Source organism: Crinia signifera, chromosome 19 (assembly GCF_055691185.1).
Source record: "Crinia signifera chromosome 19, ASM5569118v1, whole genome shotgun sequence".
Lineage (NCBI taxonomy): Eukaryota > Metazoa > Chordata > Amphibia > Anura > Myobatrachidae > Crinia > Crinia signifera.
In genome coordinates this window covers 40,227,957-40,254,811 of record NC_139226.1, presented here as the reverse complement: position 1 = coordinate 40,254,811, position 26,855 = coordinate 40,227,957, and the positions used below count along the sequence as shown (strand labels likewise).

The following is a 26,855-nucleotide window of genomic DNA, read 5'->3' as shown; positions in this document are numbered from 1 at the left end:
GTGCTCGAAACACCACAGCAGACAGTGACACCCCAGGCAGGGAAGAGGAACTGCATGGGTTTTCAAAGATAGCGGGTGCTAGAACGAACACTATTGTCGGAAAAGGCCACGGATTTTCGAACCCATGGCCGTTTTTTTTTTTTCAACAAAACGGCACAGTTTTGGATGATCCAGAGACTTTCGGACAGAACATTGAATGCCGACTGAGTTATTGTCGGAAGCCTGGCAAAAACATCCTAGAATTCCGTATTGAATACCCTTCGTAGTGCTCGCAGCAAATTCCTATACTATACTTAGGCACTTCATCTCTCCTGCCTGGGTTGTCACTCTCTGCTTTAGTGCATCTGGTCTGTATTGCAACACAGAGATACAGAGATATAGATACCCCTATCACACCAGAAGCAAATTCCTGGATTAAAGATTTTTAACCTGGGAATTTGCTGAAAAACCCAGGTTTCTCTTTGGTGTGAAAGGGTCAACCTGGGTCTTAAATCCTGACACTCCGTCCCTGCCTTTGACCAGAGTCGGCTTGCCTGGATTTAAGACCCGTGTTGACCCTTTCACAGCACAGAAAAACCCGGGGCCTTCAGCAAATTCCAAAAGCTTCACCCTGGGTATTTACTTCTGGTGTGAATTGGGGCCAGGCTACACCCGGCAAAATGACCCTGCACTCAAAAATGCCGGCTAATTGCCGGGTGTCCGGTGTGAAAGGGGTATTAGAAGCATCACAGCAGACAGCGACACCCCAGGCAGGAAAGAAGAACTGCATGGAAAAGTTCAGGCTGCTAGAATGATCACTCATTTACAGACCTGGATATAGACATGCCTAGCTTCTAGGCGTATAATCCTCTTCCAAAAGGGGTTATGTTGTTTGTCTTTTTACAAGGTGTAGTAATCCAACCTTCCTGGATTCCATCCAGATTGATGAGAATGTGGACCAAATACAAAATGCCTCAGCCCCCACCACTTCTTCAGATGATATGGCACCTCCCCCTGTACTTGCCACCTGCTGGTTCTATACTGCGAACAGGGCATCGTAAAATGTAGTCAAGTATTAGTGCTAAGAGGATGTAATAATGATATCGGAGCTTGGTAATTACCTTATTTTTCCCATTTGTTTATATCTTCATACTATTAAATGATTGAACGTTCCCCAGATGTTCCAGGGTTTGTTGTGACTACCATAGTGCAGATACATGGCGTACAGTAGTAGAAATACTTGGGGTTAGTCCTCTAAGCTCTGTTTTCACTGTGACATCCTCCCCCGTCACGTGCATTGTACAGCGCTGGTATGGCCACCCAAAGCATCTCCCATCTATGGTTCATTCGACAATTCACATTGATGGCAGGAAACCATTGTCCGAAAACTACTGATGATTTGGACATCATTTTTGTGGGAACTTAGATAATGATTTGTAGAATTACTAAAGGACTATCTGGTGCATACTTAAAGGTCATTAAAGAAGAAAAAAAAAAAAACTATTTTAGATCTCTTTAATAATTTTCCACAAAGCACTCTAGAACCTCAACCACTTGAGAATGCTACGCATTGATTCATTGTTCAGGCAGACGGATACAAAGCATAATTATATTAAGCATAATTATTAAGTGCAGGATGGCTGTCCACGGATTACTGCTCAAAACTGTTGTGACGCAGATTGACAAGTAGAACACTTAAGGCCCCCATACATTAGTTTGACTTGTACAAGTCGGACCTGATTGTCCCGGCAGCTCCCCGGTAGGAGTCACACGTGATTAGGCAATACGCATGCCAAGTTTGACATGTGATAAATCGCATGCAACTCCCAGGGAGCGGAAGACGGCAGCGGATGGGGGATGCCGGCAACCAGAGAGCCGGGCAGATGGCGCCAGGGATTCGGGAAGCAGGCGCACTATACAAATGAATGGGCAGCCACTGATTGGCTGAGACCTCTCGCTTTTTGTGTGCCTACTGCCCGGCTCCCTGCTCCCCTCGCTGCTCCCTATGCCTGGCTCTCGGGTTGCCGGCATCCAGACTGCACATAAGATGTCTTCACGTGGGATTTTGGGCTGATTTCATGGCCCGATTCATCCGAAGCGGGTGAAATCGTGCCCAAATCGCATAGTGTTTGGGGGCCTTTAGAAACAAAGGAGGTATAAAACAACAAGTATAGAACACTACTTACCCAATATATCCCATTTCCCAAGGCAGCGTATATTTGCTTCCTACTGAGCAGGTAAGCGACGTCCCACAGAATGACCCCCCCCTCCCCCGGCCGCCGGAAGCCGCTCACTAGCATTCGAGCTGCACTCGGCACACTATTATAATCTAACCACTTGGATCTTGGATGGTAAAATGTGAACCACCTCTGTCTAAACAAAACATCAAAAACGTGTCTACTATGTCAATGTTGACCTTTTGCTTGTGTCGAACTTTTGTCAATGTCGACCTAGGGTACATTGATCATTTATAGGTGTCAACCTACACATTGTCAACCCAGGGACCAGATACCGCTGCGATGACATCTCCGCTCTATACTATATAAGGGAAACCATTATTTGCTAACCAATCACAATAGTGTTATTTCCATACAGTCTGTCTATATTAAATGTCCATAACTATCCCTACTTTTGGGAATATATATATATATAGGGAGTGCTATGGAATCCTATGTTTTAAATAAAATTTAGAAGTTTGTATATTGTAATATTTTATTGGGAGGGGTATGATTGTTATTTTATTGACGAACCCAAACCTGGGAATCCCAGGAATGCGTTTTTTTTTTTTATTTTTTAATCCCGAATTCCGCTGTTTAGGATTGTCTTCAGTCATTGGGTGTATTTTCTGTTGCTGTGATGCGCCGTTTATACATCCTATGACTACTGATTCTTGTCCGAGCAGTAGACCTTATCCCACAATGCACCGCACTTGCTGGCAATCTAGTGCATGCTACTTCGTTCTCTCGTTACAATGATTTGCATGACAGATTTGTGTTGCTGGAAATGTTTGTCAGGTTCCGGCATCCTCCTATAGATGTGCCAACTTGGCCAGCAGTTCCCTCTGTCTTGGGCAGTCAGAGACCTTAATGTCTGGGGTATGGATAATTAGGTCACCAGCATTAGGGTCGGCATGAGTTAAGGTAGACATGCAGGAAGGTTGACATGACTTTAGGTGGACAGGGTCCTTAGGTCAACATTGAAAAAGTAGAATTTTTATTTATTTTTTAACCGGAATGTCAACACAATCAACATAAACACTAAAACGTACCACCACATCCCCATGCATGCCGCGCTGAGCTTTTATTCTCCCTCCATGCCCTAGTGGATGGTAGGGCATGAAATACCACCTGCTGGCACATTTTTGCTCAAAAAACAGTAAAAAAAACCCAATGTCGAATATTTTTATCTGGTGTTGCCTGTATATTGTACACACACACACACACTATGGCCCTTATTCAGATCTGATCGCAGTACAAATTTGTTCTCAAAATGGGCAAAACCATGTGCACTGCGGGTAGGGCAGATGTAACCTGTATAGAGAGAGTTAGATTTGTGTGAATTATTTTGTTTTTGTGCAGGGTAAATATTGGCTGCATTACTTTTACACTGCAATTTAGATTTCAGTTTCAACACACCGCACCCAAATCTAACAACCTCTGCACATGTTACATCTGCCCCACCTGCAGTGCACATGGTTTTGCCCATTTTGAGAACAAATTTGTACTGCGATCAGATCTGAATAAGGGCATATTAAAGGGTATATTAAACCTGAGAGATCAGTTATTTTAGGCATGAAGGTGTTCTTACTTCTTTCTAATAATTGCTCTTCTCTGACAGATCGGCGCCATGACGTGGATAGGATGCCTCTTGCTGTTTCAGGCAATTTCAGCCACCATTGGCCGCGTTCTTGATCCTCAGAAACTTTCTGCACTTCTTGGAACAAGGAAAGCAGGTAACCTACTTCTAGCCGCTCTCTCTCTATTAGTTATGTCTGAGTGTGACTCCTTAGTAGCAATGGTTTGTGTTCTGTTTGCACGCTGACTCCAGACGCCATGTTGGTCATAAGAGTATGGGTTGACAGTATGGTCGACATACATTACATCGACACATGAAAGTGGTCAAAAAAATAAAATCACCCGTGGGTGAAAGAAAGTAGGCGCCAATAAAATGGGGTTATGTGTCAGCTGCTCACACACCAGGGAAGGTCACTCCCCAACAATAATATAAAAAGAGAGAAAGGTAAAGGTGAAGCACTCAAAAATAAACTTAATTCAGATCAATTGGATATCACATTAATATGTAAATACTGTTTTATTATGTAAAATCAATTTGTTAAAAAAAAATGCTTCCATATTGTTGTTCTAATCCACAACGTGCAATCCAAAATTAGAGGTGCTGGATACTGTGGGTGTCCATATACCTGGCTGGGCGAGTAGCCTGTGTTGAGATTTCACAATTGGAATAAGGCTCTCTTAGTAGCTGGAGTCCCAAAGAATAAGCAGGTGGTGGTTTCCCAAGGTGGTGTTAATCCAATTGCACCAAGTGCGGACTGGAGGGTGGATAGCAGGAAAGGGAAGCTGGTCCAAGACGGGTAGATTGATGTTAGTCCCAATTCGAACAACAGGAGTGTGTACCAATGCGTTTCGTTGTCCCCTTGCTACTCCTAGTGGAGAACCTGGGCAGCTGAATGTTTTGGGTGGTGGGGTACATGGTGGATCAATCACACACTCGTTTTTTTTTGTTTGTTTTTTAAATTCCTTGAAAGGTCGGAAAACCAAAAAGTTTTCTTAATGAAATTTTTATTGCCCTCTATGAAAAAGATCAGTCGTTTAGCTCTGTTTATATCCCCCCCTCTAGCCTACAAACCCACAACCCTAAATGAAGGGTCACTTGTTACTTTCCTAGGAGTTAAACATTAGAGGTGTACCAGTGGAGAAGTGGTCCATAGCAACCAATCCATTTTGAGAACATTTATTGAGTACATTTTAAAATACGATCGGTAGAAGCTGATTGGTTGCTGCGGGCAGCTTCTCTACTCTTCACTGCTTTATACAATAACCCCATAGCTATATTTGGCTATTGTCTGGTATAAGGATCTTCATGATGGTAAAACGTAGGCACTATGAGACTGTCTGCTCCATAATATGAATCTTAGTAATTGGGTAATCCTTACTTGAGGCATGTGAGCAGGTGCGCTTGATAATGCAGAAAGAAGTGCAATATGATAAAATATTGCTGAGCGAATACAGTAGAGAAGATTGCATAGTTATAAATACAGTACATGCCGTATAATGTAGTAGTATCCTAGCGCTGGTTATACTTTATGGCCATGTCTTGTGTTATTGAGTAGAACCCTAAAATCTCCTCTCTCCCTCAGTGTTCCTGAGCAATGAAGCCGCAAATACCTTCTTTTCCCGCAAGCTGTTGTACAACAGTTGGGACTTTGAGATGTTTACCCCAGGTAACCTAGAGCGGGAATGTTACGAGGAGGTGTGTAACTATGAGGAAGCGCGGGAATGCTTTGAAGATGACCAGAAAACGGTGAGTTCCGCTTGTAGCAAAGATGCATACGGATGTTGTAAACTAATGGCAACCTTTTGTTGTGTTTATTATTATTATTATTATTATTGGTGGTAATAGCACTGTCTGTGGTGGTATTGGAATGTATGTTTGTTCCCTTGTGATGCCTACTGTCTGTTAAATAAAATGTAATTTTTTTAGGTTACGTTTTGTACGTGCTGCATATACCTGCGGTTCCAAATAACTAAACATGATAATAATATTGCAACACTACAAACATTGCCGGATCCAAGGAGGAGTGACAAGGGCCCGCCACACCCCCCACACTAAAATCAAAACACAAAAATCTCACATCGACCTTTTGACTGTTGACCTAATGCTTCCAACCCTGTCGACCTTAACCATGTCGATTTATTTCAGGTGTGGACCTAGCCCTTTGGACTTCGAGTGTTCGACCCAATGTATGTTGACTTTAATTGAGTCGACCTAGTGACTGTATCCCTTTTTATTGATAGGGGGCCCCCACAAGTTTGTTGTCCAGGGGCCCCACAAACCTTAACCTTGCCCTAACTACAAACATCCCAGCACCTGCCTAATCACACCATGGCCAGTATAGTCTGGTGTGGACTACTGCACTTTAACTTGAGGAATAATGCAAAGGTTTATGCAGATAAATTAAGAAAGTTCCTTTTTAAAATACTAGGTACGTAAAAGAAAACATGACTGCAAGCGTTCCACTCTCAAGGGCCCCTTTTATCTCTAGGGCTTTGTATCGGTGTCTCTTGGGATCTGCAGTGATCTTTGGATTACCCAGTGGCACTGTAATTGGTAATGCCAGGCACACTGAACATCTATTTCCTTATGCCAGTGTACCTGTTCGGTAATTTAAATGTCCTCAGATGAGAGAATCCTGAAATCCGCTCAAACAAAAAAAATTCTGGTACTCACTTAGTCTAGTCACATTCGGGATCGGAACATTCTGTGATTGACGAGTCCGGCAGGGAGGTTGCCATGGAGACAGAGTGCTGATTGAAGAGAGCTGCGTGTGATTTGCTGACACACTGCACAGATGGCTTTTACCAAAACCCTTCACACAATATCTGAAAAGGGGAGACGGTGCATGGAAGGGGGGTATAATTAAGGAACACAATGTATCCCTGCAGCGCAGAACAAGGACAGGAGAATGCTGTGCTTGCGTATGCCTGTAACCATGCATTTTTCTTTTTGTTGTTCCCAGGTCCCTATTTAGGCACTTTTTAACAAGTTCTCGGTTAGTAAATGTTGGTGCTTAGAAATTCGAAGAGATCCTAAAATGGAAATTCTATAGCAGTCTTTAAAAAAAAAATAAAAAATATTAAGTTGATGCTAAAGGGGCAAACACGCGGGGCGATAGCAGCCCGTTTTGATCGCTTAGATATTAACCCTTTGAGTGCCAAGTGAATTTGTCAAAATAGGTGTGAAAATTGCCAAGCATACATTGCTATTCATCATGATGATCTGTAATGTTACCTTCTATAGGAAATATAATCGTTTGGAAAATGGGCAAAACCATGTGCACTGCAGGTGGGGCAGATGTAACATGTGCAGAGAGAGTTAGATTTGGGTGGGGTGTGTTGAAACTGAAATCTAAATTGCAGTGTAAAAATAATGCAGCCAGTATTTACCCTGTACAGAAACAAAATAACTTGCCCAAATGTAACTGTCTCTGCACGTTACATCTGCCCCCCTGCAGTGCACATGGTTTTGGCCATTTTCCAAACAAATTTGTACTGCGATCAGAGTTGAATAAAGGCCTTTGTGTGTATAGGTGATCCAGCCACTGGGCGGCTCAAGGGCGATTTACCCTAGCCTACATTGCTCAGCGTGTAGGCTAGGGAAAATAGCCCCGTGTGTAGGAGCCTTCAGATTCCTATTGTATATGTAATATATGTTTCATATTAATACTTTATGTATGTGTGTACTGTATGTGTGTGTATATATCTATATATACATCGCTCCGTGTGTAGGGGCCATAGCGATAGTGATGCACGTCGCTATCTCCAGAGAACACTGTCGCTTACAGATTGCTCAGCACACAGCACTGATCGATCTAGCCCAGGGTTGCCCACTTTTAAAGTCTCCTCACCGGGAGAAGCCCAGAGAAGCGACTGTCAGCAGCACTTTGGGGGTGGGGCCTGATGAAGATGTCAAGCCCCATCCCCTGGTACCGCAAATCCCACAATTCGCGGGTTTTCAAGGAGGGAATGGGGCTAATTGACACGGTTTGCATATTTAGCCCCACCCCTCACAGAAAAGTTGCGAACCACGGTAATTTATAACTGCGACCAGGGAGATTCGGGGGGGTGCCGCCGGTATCTGGGAGGGTTGCCCACCTTCCCGGGGGGCCGGGTGGGGGACCTGATTTTCAGGAGCCTATCGGCCATTTCGGGAGGGTAGGCAACCCTGATCTATCATTGCTCAGAACACTCAGCAAATCTCCCCGTGTGTAGGCCCCTTTAGTTTCTGTTGGTGTTATCAGATACTTGTCTTTTGTGTGACCCCATAAAAGTGAGAATCAGAATTCCAAAGGCTATCTCATCATTTTCTGATGTGTCTGTACATCTGGGCTATATGTAACTGTTAATTGGTTTGTTGTGTGTCCGCACTCCTCTACCAGTAAAAGAAAAGGGGGGTAGGAGCACACGGCTCCGTAGCAGCGCTTGAGCAATTTGGAAAAAGTGTTTTTAATTAGAAAGATTGGATGATCTTTACAAATTATTTATTTAATATTGATATTAAAACATACTGTATACAGTACCAAGGGGTAAAAAAACCAAGGGGGTGCATGGAATTACACATGAATGTTAACTAATAAATGTTAAAAACACTCTGCGTGCCTGGCCTGTTTTATATCGCGTATGAAGTTGGTTCACAATTATAATGGATAATACATGCTTTTGTATAGTTACACTACCACTCCACAGATGGTAAGTACTGATGGCAATGAGTCCTCCCGCCAACGTTCAAATAGGGCTGGACAATGTCCAGGTGTTCTCCAAAGGAGTTATGAAGACAAATGATGAGCCCAAGTGAGCAAGGGGGCAGTAGTTTCTTGGACACCAAACGTTAGGTGGGTCCTCTCTAGTGGGTGACTCGGAGATGAACGGAGTATTCCGTGGTCACTGGAGGTGCTATCCCAAATGCTGTCCCCTGGTGGATGGGGATAGTGTAACGATGGTCTGTCTGATGGTAAGGGCAGGGGGATCACCCAAATGATGAGATCAATGTTCAACCCCAATGTGCTGTGGGGTGAGTGACTCCTTCGTGGTATGAGGGAGTGAGTCCTCTCTAGTAGGTGGCCCGGAATGGAAGGGATAAAATCCGTGGCCACTGGAGGTTTTTTTTTCTCCTAATGCGAATGGGTGGTGGTGGTGGTCAGTCCAAATTGTGGCAATCAGTGTCCAGCTAGGCAGAGGCAGAGACTATGTTTAAGGCAGAGACAATGGAGACCCCACTTTTAAACATTGTCTTTGCCTTGCTGGACACTGTTTGCCACAATTTGGACTGACCACCACCACCCCCCGCCACCCATTCGCATTGGGAGAAGCGAAATCCCTTCCATTCCGGGCCACCTACTAGAGAGGACTCACTCCCTCATACCACTAAGGAGTCACTCACCCCACAGCACATTGGGGTTGAACATTGATCTCCTCATCATTTGGGTGATACACCTCCCTTACCATTGGACAGACCATCGTTACACCATCCCCATCCACCAGGGGACCGCATTTGGGATAGCACCTCCAGTGACCACGGAATACCCTGTTCATCTCCGAGTCACCCACTAGAGAGGACCCACCTAACGTTTGGTGTCCAAGAAACTACTGCCCCCTTGCTCACTTGGGCTCATCATTTGTCTTCATAATTCCTTTGGAGAACACCTGGACATTGTCCAGCCCTATTTTAACGTTGGCGGGAGGACTCATTGCCACCAGTACTTACCATCTGTGGAGTGGTAGTGTGACTATACAAAAGCATGTATTATCCATTATAATTGTGAACCAACTTCATATGCGATATAAAACAGGCCAGGCACGCAGAGTGTTTTAAACATTTATTAGTTAATATTCATGTGTAATTCCATGCACCCCCTTGGTTTTTTTTCCTTTTTATACTGTATACAGTGTGTTTTAATATCAACATTAAATAAATAATTTGTAAAGATCATCCAATCTTTCTAATTAAAAACACTTTTTCCAAATTGCTCAAGCGCTGCTACGGAGCCATTTGCTCCTACCCCCCCCTTTTTTTTTTTTTTACTGTTCCTTCCATCGGGTACAACTAGCCCAGAAGTGCAGCTGCTGTGATCAAAACAACTCCTATTCTGCTCCCTCTGGAGGACATCCCCACACGGTGTCCACCATACCCCTTTTCTCTCACTCCTCTACCACACTGCACTCCCAGGGTCTGCAGTGATTTCTGTAGCTAGGTCTGAGCTCTAAAGTACCGATTCCTAGAACATAGTACTTGGGTCAGGTGACCGTATCCGTACAATGGAGACCGTTTAATGGTAGTGTCACCGGCTATTTTTCTACCACCAGATAATAATTGCAAACATGTTCCCGGAGACATTCATGTAATATTGTTAGAGGAGGCCACATCAGCAATTATCCTCTGGTGGTTACTGCCGGCGACTTTGCCCAAGGCAGGGCTATTGGTAAATATGGCTGGTATCTGGTCAGTCTCTTGCACGTAGCATAGTCGGGGCCGTTAAGCAGCCATTTGTAGTTGGGGATATTGAGGTGGTTTTTTTTTTCTGCATGTCAAGTTCAAGATTAGAAGAAAGAAGAGCTAGAATTTCCCTGGTTTGTGGGTGTAGTGTACGACATGCGGTGCCCTGCGGCAGGACTAGGCTTCCTCTCTTGCCCTACAGTACAGTGACTCCACAAATCCGCCCGAATCTAGTTCACACAGGATGAGACTCTCAAATACCTTTGTACACCGTCCCTTCATACATCTCCCTCTCACTTCTGAAAATGCTCTCCTGCTTTCCCTGTTGGATCTGACACTAATCTGCACCTAGTCTCTGGTAATCACGTCTTGCTCCTACCAAGCAGGTAGCCACTTCTAGACTTTCCCTATGCTGCCTGATCAGACACTGCCACAGCCTTTATCGAACATGGTCCTTAGGTGGACCCTATTAGGGTTGACATGCATTGGGCAGCACGGATGGTGTAATGGTTAGCATTACTGCATCACAGCGCTGAGGTCATGGGTTCCATTCCCACCATAGCCCTATCTGTGCGGAGTTTGTATATTCTCCCCATACTTGCGTGGGTTTCCTCCGGTTACTCCGGTTTCCTCCCACAATCCAAAAATTTACTGGTAGGTTAATTGGCTTCCAACAAAATTAACCCTAGAATGTCTGTGTGCGCGTGTACATGTGGTAGGGAATATAGATTGTAAGCACAGTGAGCCATGCCAGGGGACGCGGTACACGAAGATGGTGGCTATGTCGACATCAGGGACAGAAGAACCATTAAAAACTCATGTCAACCTTCCCAATGTTGACCTTATGCTTGTGTTGACATTCAGATTCTGTCGACCTTAGCCACGTCAACCTCTTTCAGGTGTCGACCTTCAGTGGTCAGCCCAATGCATGTTAACACAATGACCCATTCCTGCCTTTATATCTTTATAAACAGAGTTTAGGAACCACTGCCCTATATTATTTATGCCCTGATTTCAGTGTGTATGGACCTTTAAACTTTAAATGAGATGCAGTCATTTGGTCTGCAGCATGATAGTCAACATGGGTCTAGGTCGAAAGGTCATTAGTTCGACAGGTCGCTAGTTTGACAGTGTCTAGGTTGACAGTTAAAAGGTCGACATGGAGTTTTTCACTGGTACTTGAGCTGACGTGCCGATAGGCGGTATTTCATGCCCTACCATCCACTAGGGCGTGGTGGGAGAATAAAATAGTGTGCCAAGCGTAGCGAGGCACAGTCCCCGACGCGCAGCGAGCGATGCGAGTGGATGCGGTGCACTTTAAGCTGTGTCCATGTCGACTGTGTTGACATTCAGGTAAAAAAATGTGAAAAACCCCATGTCAACCTTTCGACTCTGGACCTAGACATTGTCGAACTAATGACCTGTCAAACTAACGACCTTTTGACCTAAAACCATGTCAACCTTTTCTCATGTCGACTTAATGACTGTCGACCATCATGCTGTAGACAAAATGATCCCAACCCCTTTAAATCATCATGATATAGAAAGCTGTTCAGTGTTTTTTGTTTTTTTGCTTGTTGCACGCCACCTAGTGACTATTTAAAAGAATACACTTAAAACCAAACTACCTTCTATTATATTTTAGTTTACCTGGCAATGCTGGCATATGTCTGTCACAACACTATAATAAAATCAGATAAAATCACTATATTTCCCTTCTTGAATCTGTACTTGGTTTTTCAGGAAAGCTCTTTAATCTCTCATTTTCATTTAATTTTTGTCCCTTTTTAGAAAGCCTTCTGGAAAACTTACGTACACAATGGGCAAGGAGGTGGATCAGGTAAGTGGTCACATTATAAGGCTGATTTATTCCCTGCCTGCTATCATGTTGCACATGAATTATGTGTGTAGTTAGGTGTTGGTATTTTGCGCATGCAGCTTGGATCTTCCAAAGAGGACTTATGTTCAATGGACAGGCTAGCTGGACCAAGAGATTCTGCTCTTCCATCAAATTCTATGTTTCTGTGTAGTGCATCTACATTATGCTTGGTTCATACATTAACTAAACTTTACAGAATTTGTGACTTTGTGTCCAGGGAGGAAAGTATTGATTTCATCCCAGGCTGAACATACTCTCCTGCAGAGGCAGCTTTGTAGAAAACCCTCCCATGATGAGGCCGCTGCTGCTGCAGTCCTGAGAAGCATGTGATGAGATTCACCAATCAGATCTCTGCACAAGCCTCCCAGCCTCTGACTTCTTGTGCCGTCTCATTGGACTTAGTCATCTCCCAGTAATGCGCTGCACACTTGTGCAGTCAGTGTGCCTTGGCTCCCGATGTTCAGCACTATTAATAATTGTCACATTGGCAGATACTGTAGGTGAAGCTGCAGCACTCCCCCACTCCCATGCACAAAACCTTTTTTTTTTTTCAAACCCACACAAAACCCCATGTTCTAGAAGTGATCCCCCCAACGAACTTGGAGAAATGCTTTTTTGTTCTTCCCATTAAATCTCCTCACTTAAAAACTTTGCTAATTTGCACAAATATCTCCAAAGCAAAGTACATACAATAATTCAGTGCGCTATTTTTGTTGTACTTAATGTGTGAGATTGTGTGTAGGTGGTATCTATTATTACACCCTTGATTGCAGTGATGAGTGTTGACATGTACTGCACCCGTAGCACCATTCACGATGGAGCGGAGCGAGTGGTCCCTGGGCGTGGCCTGATTTTCACCACTTTCCACCCATTTCTGTCTTACAGGAAACTCCCCTGCATTGGATGTGGCCGGGCTGGTGGCTGGACTGGTAGCGGGGTTTATACTGCTAGTGATGATAGGTGTTCTCATCATGTACTGTGTGAAATACAAGGCCAAGGAGAGTACCAGGCATGGGAGGTAGGTGATCACTGCAAATGTCATGGCCCACTATCTGTGTATTGTATGCAGCAGCGTCACCTGTGACCCAATCCCCTGTCCCCCTGACAAGAGGGGTGGCTAAGGGAAGATCATGTCCTTGTGGTACGCCCCTTTTTGTTATCACTCCAGTGGCGTGCCCAGCATTATCACAGTTGTTGGGCTTTCCCCGGGGAGTATGCCGGCTCCTCCTTGTTGACAGTCGCTGCTTGATAATGTCGCAGTGCAGCACCTGGCTCTCTGTTACTGAGAAGCAGATAGCATTTTGGTGTGACATAGGGTGTGGTCTGCACCCCTAGTGACACGAGTGATTATATATAAATGCAGGCTGATTTTATTCTAGGATACAAAAAAAAAACACCTTAATTTGAACCCAGTTTATTGCAATGTGGGTGTCATGGTTGAAATGTGTCCCCTTTATCTAAATCAGGCATGTCCACACTATGGCCCTCCAGCTGTTGTGAAACTACAAGTCCCATCATGCCTTGCCACAGTTTTGCTATGAGGAAATGCTAAAACTATGGCAAGGCATGCTGGGATGTGTAGTTTCACAACATCTGAAGGGCCACAGTTTGGACATGCCTGATCTAAATGGTTAGCATTAATGCCTCACAGCACTGAGGTCATGGGTTCGATTCCCACCATGGACCTAACTGTGCGGAGTTTGTATATTCTCCCCGTGCTTGCGTGGGTTTCCTCCAAGTTAGGGATGCCAATCCCGGGGCATTTTTTCAATACCAAGATTCCCGGGATCCCGGGATTGACATCTCTAAACGGCACACACAGTGAGCAGGTGCAAAAAAGCAAGCACCGTGCCCCCACTCCGCCCGCCCTGCACATTTAATTACATGGGCGGGCGGCTGGGAGCAGGTCAGACCGCACCGTTCCCTCCGGGATCGGGCAGGTGGCGTCGGCGGTGGCACCAGCCGCAGAGCTGGAGGGCGGGAAGGCACAGTGACATGACTCAGCGGTCACTCTGGAGCGGATATGGGCGGTGAGCCTGCATAGCGTGACAGTCAGAGGTCACGCTGTGCAGGCCGCACTGCCCATGCTCTCTTTACCGCAGGCCAGGGATCGGGAACACTTAGGCAGTGTCTGAGCGGGCGCTCAGATGCTGCCGGCATTACATATGTTTCCCAACGACAAAGGTTTGTGGAGCCAAAATAGCGCAATAAATTAAGGGGGTGCTGCTTACCAAAACATGTGTTGCATAACATCCAGCTTAAAAAAGGAGACCTGTGTGTCTCCGAAACGCGTTGCTGCTTCAATTTGGGACACATACCTGTTGATTGCCAGTGCACTGTTTGCACTTTACCAGCACTTGGACACTATACCTTGGACGCACTTTTGCACTTTATCCTGGGGATCTACAGCTAACAAGCCGTCTGCAGTGGTGCCGCAGAACTTCAGTGGAAGCCTAGCCCACCGCAGCGCCCACTTATGGCGAGATGATACAATCTAAATATCACCCCCAAGAGATGAGATGAAATGATATGAAATGCAATCCATATGGTGTCTAAAAGTATTTTTATTTTATTTCACATCGTTCTGTTGTTGTCTTTAATAAATATATCTTTGTTATATACATTGTGTATAGAACATTTTTTAAGATGGTTGCGCCGAACCAAAACATACTATTTTGTAATTCGGCATTAGATATGTGCAATTAATCCCGGAATTGGAAGGTACAATCCTGGGATCCTGATGATCCAGATCCCGGGATTGGCCGCCCTACTCTGGATACTCCAGTTTCCTTGCACAATCCATAAATATACTGGTAGGTTAATTGGCTTCAAACAAAATTAACCCTAGAATGTCTGTGTGTGCGTGTACTTATGGTAGGGAATATAGATTGTAAGCTCCACTGGGGCAGGGACTGATGTGAATGGGGAAATATTATCTGTAAAGCGCTGCGGAATATGTGTGCGCTATATAAGAAACTGGTAATAAATAATGGGGCAGATGTATTAACCAGCGTTAAGTGCAAAAATGCACTTAACGCTGGTTAACTGGGGGGGATTACGTCTGTCCTAATGTATTACTAGCGCACCTAACGTGCGCTAGTGACAGCCCGCCGAGTTACGCTCGGCGGGGCTGTCCCTGCAATCCCCCCCAGGGATTAACGGCCGGGGTGATGTATTAACAGCCTTCAAGGCGTTAATTCACCCCGGCCGCTTCGCCAGCTCAGGGCTAGCTTTGTCCTATCCCCCACTATGGGGACAACGCTAGCCCTGCGTCTGGCTTGGGCTGCGCTGGAGATCTCGCGGTTTTAGCGAGATCTCGCGCATGCCCAGTAAGCCGGGCAGGGGGGGGGGGGCGACGGCGACTGCGCATGTGCGGGGCGGCGAGGGAGCCGATAAGGAGAGCCGTTAACGCTGGGGATAACGGCTCTCCTTATCGGCTTTGGGGGGGTTAATACATCTGCCTATAACGTTTGCCCGCTTCTCCACGTTATGCTGGAGAAGCGGGACTCGTTATTCTCAAAACGTTATAGGCAGATTAGTACATCTGCCCCAATGAGAGATCAGGAGAGAGGTTACTGCTTTGTGCAAAGCTACCGGACACCGTACCTGAAATTACACTGCCTGGGATCATCATCCCCCCATGTAAAAAGGGGTTTTCCACATAAGTTATACCCTTTTACACCGGGTCAGGGCTAAGTGTAAATGGGCTCTGAAAAAAAAAAACCTCAGGGGCAATGTAAAAGGGTAACTGGGGTCTTTCCAGCTGGGACCCATTTACATTAATGGGGGAGCCCATAGCTCCCAAACGCAGTGCCCTACGATCAGTACGGAGGTTGGGAGAGGCGGCACGCAGGCTCTGCTGTTGGCTTCTGTAATATGCAGGCCAGTGGCGTAACTACTGTAAGGCAGCACTAGCTGCCGCTTGGGGGAGCAAGCGGCAGTGGGGTCTGTGTGGGCGCCGGCACCTGCTCAACGCACTGACATGCTGCTGCCTGCCGCTGCCCACTGGCTGAGCACTGGAGACGATTCAGCCGCAGCGCAGGTGCGGCCATGGCATAGACGACAAATCCCCCCCATGGATTCAATTAACTGTACACAGAGCCGGCTATTGGCTACTGTGTACAGGATGGGCGGACAGATGGGTGTGCTGGGGCGGCCTGGGATGCGTCAGAGCCAAGGGAAGCAGCAGTGTCTGCTGGTCTCTCTTCCTCTCTCCTGCTTCACCTTCTCCGTTATGTGGGGAACCACGCTGGAGAGGAGCCTGGGAGGAAGGGGGCACAAACTTTTTGGCAGGGGGGAGCAAAATTTATAGTTACGCCACTGATGCAGGCAGCAGGGGAGCCGAGGAGGAGGTGAATGGGCGTCTGTGTTCAGCGTCTGTTCACCTTAAGGATGGAGGCTGGGGGCAGCCCAGCAGCTTTCCTGGGTGCTGGGCTTGCCTCCATCATGTAATTCTTTTTGTCACAGTGGTCCCGGCTGGCAGATTTCCCAGTGCTTGGAAATGTAATCTCAGGACCTGCCTCCGCTAACGTTACCCACCTGGAATTATCCAGGGTGGGAAAGGCCGTGTAAAAGCGGTGAAAAACAGAGTTGCGTCAGTTTGGTACAGGTGCAAAAACTTGGGTGCGAACCCAGCTTTTTAGTGTAAAAGGGGTAGAACAGTTTAATCTGCCCTGCAAACACCTGGCTAGTAGCATCAGTGCATGCCACCTGTATCAGGTGAGCACACGCCGATGGCAGACTGCTCAGATGTAACCATAAATATAGTTTTATGTTACATTATTTTTACTTATTGTATTCTCTCTGCTACTTGGTATGTACATCACTAGATGTGTATCACTAATAACCCTTCTCATCGCACTGAAAGCCCTGGCCTGGTAATTGCTGGGTTGCTGCCTGGCCAGTCCGAGTCAAGGTGCGGTGTGAAAGCACCACACCGAATAACCCAGGATGATCAACCCAGCAATTCGACCCGTGTCATAAGAAGGGTTAAACCTGAGTCAAACTGTGTATACCAGTCGACCCTAGTCTACCGCGAAAGTGCCGGTCCCAGGTTTGAGATCCCTGGTCCAACCCGGCAATATTGACAGGAAAGCGGTATAATATTTACTCTGTGTCTAATGCGTCATTACCTCTACTTAATATGTATCTGCCTCTGGGTATGGGTCATAAGGTCGACATGGGCCTAGGTTGACCCCTCAGAAGGTCGAAATGAGCTTAGGTCGACAGGGTCATTAGGTTGACACAAGCATTAAGTCAACATGGGGAAGGTCGACAGTCAAAAGGACATTTTTTTTCACTTTTTTTTGTTCCAAATGTCGACACCGTCGGCATGGAGACCATATCATTGCACAGCGTCCCCTTGCATAGCTTGCTGTGCTTATAATGCTTCGGATACGGTGCTTTGTTACGCTTGGCACTCTATTATGTTCTCCCACCACGCCCTAGTGGATGGTAGGGCATGCAATACCGCCTGTCGGCACATGTCAAAAAAAGTGTAAAAAAAAAAACACATGGAGACCTTCCCCATGTCGACCTAATGACTCTGTTGACCTAAGCCCATGTCGTCTTTCAGTTGTCGACCCAATGCATGTTGACCTTACGACCGTATACCCTGCCTCTATCTAACAAATTTATAACAAATAGTTTTATGGGTTTTTTTTTCCAAATGACAGTGAAACCTCTTCTTTAGACCCTTGTATTATCCAGAGCTTGTAAGTTCCCAGGTGTTCTAGATCACTGACTCCGGGTTCTCTATTTGCAGGTCACCAGTGAACCTTACCAGTAATGTACCGCTTCCTGAAGATCTGCCTCTGACAGAGCCACCATTTTCTGGGCCTACGGCTCCTGGGCTACCATCATACGATGAGGCGTTGGAGGCCTCTGGTACCTATGATGCACCCCCTCCACCATATCAAAGGTAACTAATCCAGAGCTTTGTTTTTTATTTATTGATCAAGATTTACTGTCTTGGGATGGCCTTTCACACACACACACACACACATGGCAGCGTGCTGCAAGCAACTTATAAAAAGTACTGTTGTCAGAAAAGCAGGAGGGCACAACATACCGCGTGAGGTATAACGGCAGTCAGTATACCGACATCCTGACCGCCGGTACTCCGACAGCTCACCACCCCCATGAGGGAAAACAGCCCCTGTGTGTCGGAATCCCATGTATATCACAATGTATATGAATGGGGGAAATGGGTACTTGTTTCCTAGCACGGCGCCACCGATTTCAATTGTATGACATCGGGTCTGAAAAATCGGTCGCATCGCATGCGATGCGACTGACCCAATTTTTACATTGGACCCAATGTTAAATGCCCCCCAGACCCGATTTTTAATTGTATACCCACCCTGATGGGTAATTACTATGTCAAATGCCCCCCCATTGTTAACGCCACGATCAAAGCCAACCCGAAGCATGGCGAGTGTGGCGGTACGCGTTTTCCGACCTTTTCATACCCCCACTATCCACGTCGGCGTGGAGTTGATTTTATATAGTGTGGCGAGCGCAGCGAGTCGAGCGCATGCGCATTACTTCACACGTATTACGCATCCCCTCGCGGGGCTCGCTGCGCTCGCCACACTATATAAAATCAACTCCACGCCGACGTGGATAGTGGGGTATGAAAAGGTCGGAGGACGCGTACCGCGTCCCCTCGCGGGCTCGCTGCGCTCGCCATGCTTCGGGTTGACGTTGACCGTGGCGTTTCGTTACCAATGGGGGGGGGGGGGGCATTTGACCTAATAATTAACCATCAGGGTGGGTATACAATTAAAAATCGGGTCTGGGGGGCATTCAACATTGGGTCCAATGTAAAAAATCGGGTCGGTTGCGTCACGACCGATTTTTTTTTTTTTTTTTTTTTTTTTTTTTTTTTTTTTTTTTATTGTATGGGAAACGTCTTTAAAGCTTTAAAATCGGGTCGGTCGGGTCTGATCGGGTCCCATCGCATACCTTAAGTTATGGTATGCAATGGGACCCGACGGGTGCCGTGCTGGGAAACCAGTACCGGGAAATGTAAAGCAGGCCTCCCTATTTAAGGCAATAATACATTTTTACATTTTCAGTTTTATTTCATTATTTTCTACGTTTGCCGCAGTTGAGGTTGCAGTGTGGTTTAATTCACTAAGTGATTGACAGCCAGGAGCGGGAATGGGGGAGTGGCCACTTCAACATAGAGCTGGGGTAGCCAACTCCAGTCCTCGAGAGCTACCAACAGTTAATGTTTTCCAGATCTCCTCACAGAATCACAAGTGAAGTAATTAGCTCCACCTGTGGGTCTTTTAAAATGTCAGTGAGTAATGAGTGCTGTCTGGAAAATGTGAACTGTTGGTAGCTCTCGAGGACTGGAGTTGGCTGCCGCTGACATAGAGCAACTGTTTTGGGGGCGTGTCACAGCTTGCGAATTTGATCTCCTATGCAATTAAAATCTCTCTGATTGTTTAGGTTCCGATAGCCATGCTGCACACCCATAAGCATACCTGTAAATTCAATCATTCGATGTGCGTACGATGGTTGCATCATTGTGGCTTTCAATACGAATCCCTGCGACGTTTGTATAGTTTCCCAAAACCAATGCATATTGGATCGTAGCTGTGACTAAATCAGGCCATAGGCTACATACACAACCAAACACAACACGCTCCTGACTGTTCAGTTACAGGCTGGGTTTAAAAAGGGACAGTTTGTAGCTGATTGGCCGGTGATAAAGTGCAGGGCACTTTATCACTTCTCCTCCCTTATCCATGCTTCCTATATTTACCCCTCAATGGTATAAATCAGTCTAGAACACTACATGATAATAGAATTCAGAGATCTTGGTTACATATATTTGCGCAAAGGTATGAATAAGCTCCAAAGCCGTTATCAAGGCTTCTCCGTGTATTTGGGGTCCCTAACGCTAGGGTGCTGCACCCCAATAAATCAGCATGAGCCAGAAAGCCCAGAGCAGCACACCACTGAAAAACTATAGTTTTTAATAAATATTAGTGCTAGGAAGCCGCAGCTATATACAGACAGTGAAAATAATGAGATGTAATTTAAATATTAAAGAAATAGTGTTAGTGAAGAAATTAAAGTGCTACAGTAAGTGTTAATAGAATGTCACACTAGAACCATCCAGCCCAACCAATCCAGGGGCACCGCACCCCAAACCACCGTCGCATCCCACTGTTACCCTAATCTGGGTCTACGATTAACCAGCAAAGAGCCACATGATAATGGCTCCTTACGTAAATATATCCAAACTAAGAGCTACCTACCTCTATACCTAACAGACACACAGTGGCCCTTATTCAGATCTGATCTCAGGACAAATTTGTTCTCAAAATGGGCAAAACCATGTGCACTGCAGGTGGGGCAGATGTAACATGTATAGAGAGTTAGATTTGTGTGAGGAGTTGTTTTGTTTCTGTGCATGGTAAATACTGGCTGCTTTATTTTGACACTGCAATTTAGATTTCAGTTTCAACTCATCCCACCCAAATCTAACTCTCTCTGTACAGGTTACATCTGCCCCAACTGCAGTGCACATGGTTTTGCCCATTTTTTAGAACAAATTTGTCCTGCGATCAGATCTGAATAAGGGCCACTGTGCGTTTTACCTCTCACTTGTTGTGTTTTCTGGCATCATTCCTTCTCTCCTTGCCTGAATCTGTAATGACTCCGTCAAGTTCAGTGACGCGTCCCAAAGAAGTGATGGTAACGGCTAAGACTCCATCTGGGTTTTTGTTCAAGACTGAGGGGGTGACGTATCAAGCAGAGAAAATAGCCGACTAGTGGAGAAGTTTCCCATAGCAACTAAGCAGCTTTGAGGAAAGATTTACCAAGTACATTCAATAAAACAATGGGTGGATTCTGATTTGGTTGCTATGCACCACTTCTCCATTTCCTCTGCAACCCTGAATAAGCTTCATGCTTCTAAAATACCGATTGTCATTTTGGGGTATGGGTCATCGGTTCGACGTGTCTGAAGGTCAACATCGGGTTAGGTCAACACAAGTATTAGGCCGACACGGGCAAGGTCGACAGTCAAAAGGTGGACATGGGGTTTTTCACTTTTTTTTTATCCTTGCTACGCTTGGCGCACTATTTTATTTTCCCACCACGCCCTAGTGGATGATAGGGCATGTAATACCTCCTGTCGGCACATGTCGACTGGAAAAAAAAGTGAAAAACCTTTTGACTGTCAACCTAACCCCACTCAATCTAGTGACCATATCCCGTCCTTTTGTATGTTACAGAGCAATAATAAAATAATTAACTATCACAGTATACCTCGGGGTTCGGTGCTGGGATCAATTCTCTTTAACATATTTCTTAATGATCTTGTTTGTACATTTTCAAAATCCGACCAGGGTGTCACCACTTTACAGAGTGACATTGGGCCAGATGCACTAAGCTTCATAAGTGATCAAATGGAGAGTGATAAACCGCCAGCCAATCCGCTCCTACCTGACCCTTTTCAAACACAGTCTGTGACATGGCAGGTAGGAGCGGTTTATCACTCTCCATTTTATCACTTTTGAAGCTTAGTGCATCCGGTCCTTGGGCTGATAAATGGACATATAAACGAAATGGGGTAGAGTTCGGTCAGTCGCTAGGGGAGAACGACTTAGGGGTAAAATGGCTTAGGTCAATATGGCTAAGGTCGATAGGGTTGGAATATTGACACAAGCATTAGGTTGACCGTTAAAAGGTCGACATGAGTTTTTCACTTTTTTTTGTGTGCCGACATGCCCTACCATCCACTATGGCTTGGTGGGAGAATAAAATAGTGTACTGAGTGCAGCAAGGCACCGAGCCCAAAGCATGGTGAGGCACAGCGAGCACCAGTGGTGTAACTATAGCACCGCAGCCCCCGCGACCGCGGGGGGGGGCGCTGTGCATGTGCGGGCGCTGGGGGCTGCAGTGCTATAGTTACACCCCGCCGCCCCGCCACAATCCCCCGCAGTCTTTACCTGTCTTCAGTACGCGCTGGTCCCGGCTCCCTTCTTCTGCTATGAGGACCACCACAAAATGTCCGCCCCCATTTAGCAGACAGTTCTATGAAACTGTCTGCTGTATGGGGGCGGACATTTTGTGGTGGTCCTCATAGCAGAAGAAGGGAGCCGGGACCAGTGCGTACTGAACCGAATGTAAGACTGCGGGGGAAGGGGGTTGGTGCGGCGGGGCGGGCGGCAAATCCTAGTTACGCCACTGGCGAGCACCTTGCTGGTGTCTATGTACTATGTCGACATTCAGGACATTTTTTTTTTTAAATAAATCAAGTCGACCTTTTGACTGATCTTCCAACTCTGTCGAACTTAGCCACGTCAACCTATTTCATTGGTCCACCTAAGCCATGTCAACCTTCAGTGGTCTAAACCAATGCATGTGAACCTAATATAGGTTGACCCCTCTCCCAAGTAGAAGGTTTAACCCTTTTTATAACCCAGGTCAAATTGCCAGGTTGTTCTTATTGGGTTATAAGCTTTGCTGCTTTCACACCACACCTTGACCCAGGTTGACATGTCGGCAACCCAGCAATAACCCAGGTCGATCTGAAAGGGGTAGATGATATAAGGTGTCATTTTGTTTGTATACTATTGTATCCCAACGTATGTATTCACCTTCTTCTCTTCTTTATCTATTAGAGGTTCCACCAGATCAACTGAACCCAGCTGAAGTTCAAGGTGTAAATGGACTAATGTGGGTGCTTGTGTATGGCCAGCGCGTAATCTGTACAGGAGACCGGGACGAATGCTCTGGAAAAACGTACTTTGTCTATCTTTATAATATTGCAGTCACCAAAGCGAGGACCACTGAACCAGCCATGCGGATTGCATGAATGCTTATGCTCTGCTGAAAGAAATCGATTTTCTCCCAGTCTCCAGGACCCTGAAGCCGTAACGGAAAATGAGCAACTTGACCGCTATCTATTGCACAAATCCAGCCTACGCCAAGGCTGTCGGCTTTACAACAAGACGTGGGTTCATGAAAAGTCTTTGTCTTTTGGAGTATACAGTACCATGTTCTATCATTTCAGGGATATTAAATGAGCAGAATCTCTTTGTTAGGTTCGATAAAAGATAGAGAATGTCGAGTGTTCTGGTTGGATTGGGAAGTCCGCTATTGTGCCTAGTCCGCTACGTGCGTAGATTGGTTTAGTTCAGCTCTGCTGCATATTTTTAATGTAATTGCTTGGACAACACAACATCCAGCCATTCTATAGACTCCAGAGGAAATTCCATTAAATCTGTCACAACACGACTTCACAAATCATTCAGCATGCCCAGAATCCTCTGCTCTGAGGCCTTCACGTTAACATTCCTACCAGCCCTTTACTGCCTATGTCAAAACGAGGAGGCTTAGAGACGAGCCGTCCGTAGAAAGCAGGGGATTTGCAGCCTCCTCAATTCCTGGTACAGACCTGTGTGTGCTGTGCATTTCTATCGGCACTGAGCTGGTACACAAGGCTGCAGAGCGGCGTTATCGCCACTTGTAAAATATATATATATATATATCGGCAGTTGCGGCTATGAATTTACTCATTTGTTATCATCTAAGAGTAATATCTTGGTTGCCGTGAAACGTGCAATTCCCCCCCCCCCCCCCCCCCAATGTTTTTAGTCATGAAAAAGAGGTTTCCCCCCGAAAAGGTGTACTTGATTCCATTCATGTAAAACAGAAATTGTTAGTGTACCCGTCTGCGACGGATGTAGAGGCAGCCAGCTTACATGTTCATGTACTCCTACAGCAGTCACTAGTGAACTCGCTGAGGCACGGGAAACAAAATGGCTGCCTCCACACTGTGTAGGAGATGGGGCAAAGCAACCAGTGGTCAGATGGAACATGAAAATGTTTCAGCTTGTTTTAATGGATGGCGTCCATCTACAGCATTGCTTTGTTACACAAGCATTGTTATTGTATGTCTTTTGTTTGTATTTTGCGTGGGAAGAGGGAGGGAGAATGTTAATAGAAATTGTGATATAATGGTCTTTTTTTATTTTTGTTTTTGTTTTTTTCTAATTCTTTGTAAATTAGTGACACATTTCACTGAAAGGATGCCTTAACTAAAGTTGTATTTTTAAATAAAGCGGATTTGTTAAGAATGTTGCACATTGTGGAGTGAGATTGTTTTCTGCTTGAGAAATATATTATTATTATTATCAGCAGCGGCTCTTACCTTTGTGGAGTAGGGGGCTGCCACGACGTGTGGTGGTGCTCGTGGTCCCCACTGCTGCTGCCACAAGTCCTGGTTCCCGGCATGGGTCCAGTGCATGTGTGAAATCAACCAGGATTTTCCAGGTAAGTAGATAGTTTACTCCTTCTTCTTCAAAGATTACACTTGAGCTTCCAAAGACTTTTTATTATGCATTAAACAATGAACCAAATCGTAAGAATTACACTGTCACTTTTTCTCTCACAGGAGCAGATACATGCAATACATCTCAATTTAAGTATAAGTTTTATTTTACCGGAACATGTCTGTAATCCACCGGTTATCTCCGTTCACCCGGTCCTCACAATAAACAGAACATATTTTCCTACCTTTGATGCTAAAAACAACAATTGTGAATCAAACAATGCATATGTACTATTAACTGTAGGGAATTAAGTTATAAAATCACCGGCAAAAATAGTATAGTATGTGTGACTTATTGCGCAATAAGATATATGTCTATTTAACTTACAATACTAACTGTGCCTGAACTTTTAAGTTACAGGCAACCTCCTGCATACAATGCTCTAACACAGAAACACAGGTGTTAATTAAAAGTCTTAGTTACACCACTGCATATAACAGATGTAACCCTGTTATTATTACTTAACAGCTATTCTACTAGTTTTCTAGCTTTCTTCCTACCAGAACTCAGTTCGATGTAAAGTTAATTCTTGTTACTTGGTTGGTTAGCTAACCTTCAATGTGCACAGCCTGATTCCTCTTCAGCGTGGAGTTGCTAGGCAACCACCGAAATATGCCTAAAAATGAGATTCTGCCTAGGATTTGCCTGCACTGACTTTTGTAGCTGTCACACAATATATAACACTATGCTCCTCTTGTTGGGGCGTCCCCTGGCTTCTTGTTAGCCGGGTTTAGCCCTTGAGTCGTTTTTTTATATACTTTCTCTCTTGTGTGCTATGCAGCGCTCCCTGAAGCTCTCATGGATCGGATGTAGTTCCCTTGCGTCAACTAATGGATGTCGTTATGTCCCTTTAGGCGTCCCCTGGCTTCTTGTTAGCCGGGTTTAGCCCTAGGTATATATATATGTCTAAGTAAGCGACACACGGGGTCAGTATTTAGACTGTCCAAACTTCACAAACCGCACAGTCTTGTTATGACTGACTAAGTATGTCCCTGTATCACTTATGCGGTATGGATAGACAGGGAGAACACACGATTGACACTATGTCACTCTGCCATTCTTGACCATAGCTACTTCCAAGGTGTCAATTATCCCCCTTCCTTTGGTAAATCAGGATACACAGACTCTGTAATGGATGGGACTATAGAGTTGGCATATGCGGTGAATAAGGGTTTAGGAAGTCTCTTACAATTACACTTGGACTGCGACTAGAAACGGTGCAACTAACATTGCTCACTCATTAATGTCACTAGTAAACCTGACAGCAGGGTGCTTGTCCAAGAATAAGCTGCTGTACTGTTTCTCTCCTTCTATAGCAAAACTGCACTGATGCTCACTGTATTTGATTTGCTGGCAGTGTAAGTCACTAGTTAGCTGTGGACAGTCGCTGGAAAAGTAACTGTGAAACTAGCAAGCTGTCCCTCAGACTGGACTAAGTTACTCTGTGCAGACTGTGTTTGGCTGCACTGGGAATAGACTAGACTGCCTGAGGGGCCGTAATATAGGCTGTCTCTGCCTCTGCTCTGGGCTGTGTGATGTTCCAGCAGTATAGCACTAGGTATATCACGCATAGGAAACTGTGCTGGCTCCCTGAATATCAATTCCTGCAGCTTGATACTATTAGATAGTTAGCCATTCCCCTCCTTTGCTATATATATGGGTGTCAGGGCGGGACTCACCACACCTCTCTTATGACTGCGGATTAGTATTCTCCTTTGCCTCTGGCTGGGACTGCCCTCCGGATGCTGCGTCACTGCTGATTCTCCACCTCAGAGACCGCCTGTCAGCACCGCTATCCGCCCTGCCTGCTGTGTAGCTCTGCCTTTTACAAATCTCCTCAGGGATTCTCCATCTTCCCCTCACAGACTGCACAGCACAACTGTTCCTCACTCTCAACTGTCTCCCCTGACCCTGGTCATGTGACCAACTCCTGACCTCTTCAACAGTTGCAGAGACTGCTGGGAATTGTTCATTTCTCAGACAATGTCCCCTGTGGGGATAGCATATGTTTATAGCACAATATATCTTATATTAATAATAACTAGTATGGCATTGTATGCCTATAAATCACTACATATATATGAATTTATCACACATGCGCAGTAGCTGCTTACATACTGCGCATGCGCTGGCCCCAGCCTCTGAGGCATATTCAGGGTCCCGGGTCTGGCGCATGCGCAGTATCTTCCGTGGTACTGCGCAGGCGCAGAACACGTTTTCATACCTCCCAACATGACCCTCCACAGGAGAGACACGATGCTCTGTTCCTGGACTTCCCTCTTAATTTATATAATTTATTCCCACCTTTCTGAGCAATTAACCTGTTTTAAATCATGTGATGGCTATCCTAAATTTAGAGAGAAGCCCGGGAACAGAGCATGGTGTCCCTCCTGGAGAGGGTCATGTTG

The 26,855-nt window shown here is 45.5% G+C and overlaps 1 protein-coding gene across 3 annotated transcripts in view; it reads left to right on the top strand.

Moving 5' to 3' along the window:
- Positions 1 to 24,196, top strand: part of PRRG2 (proline rich and Gla domain 2) — a 62,301-nt gene extending 38,105 nt beyond the window's left edge. For all 3 annotated transcript variants that reach the window (XM_083162421.1, XM_083162420.1, XM_083162419.1), the window contains exons 2-7: positions 3,817 to 3,931; positions 5,357 to 5,520; positions 12,001 to 12,049; positions 12,974 to 13,106; positions 17,853 to 18,008; positions 22,735 to 24,196. In XM_083162421.1, coding sequence (XP_083018547.1) covers positions 3,826 to 3,931; positions 5,357 to 5,520; positions 12,001 to 12,049; positions 12,974 to 13,106; positions 17,853 to 18,008; positions 22,735 to 22,765 — 639 coding nt within the window. In that variant the 5' untranslated portion in view covers positions 3,817 to 3,825 and the 3' untranslated portion in view covers positions 22,766 to 24,196. The remainder of the gene's footprint in view (positions 1 to 3,816; positions 3,932 to 5,356; positions 5,521 to 12,000; positions 12,050 to 12,973; positions 13,107 to 17,852; positions 18,009 to 22,734) is intronic.
- Positions 24,197 to 26,855: the final 2,659 nt, after the last annotated feature.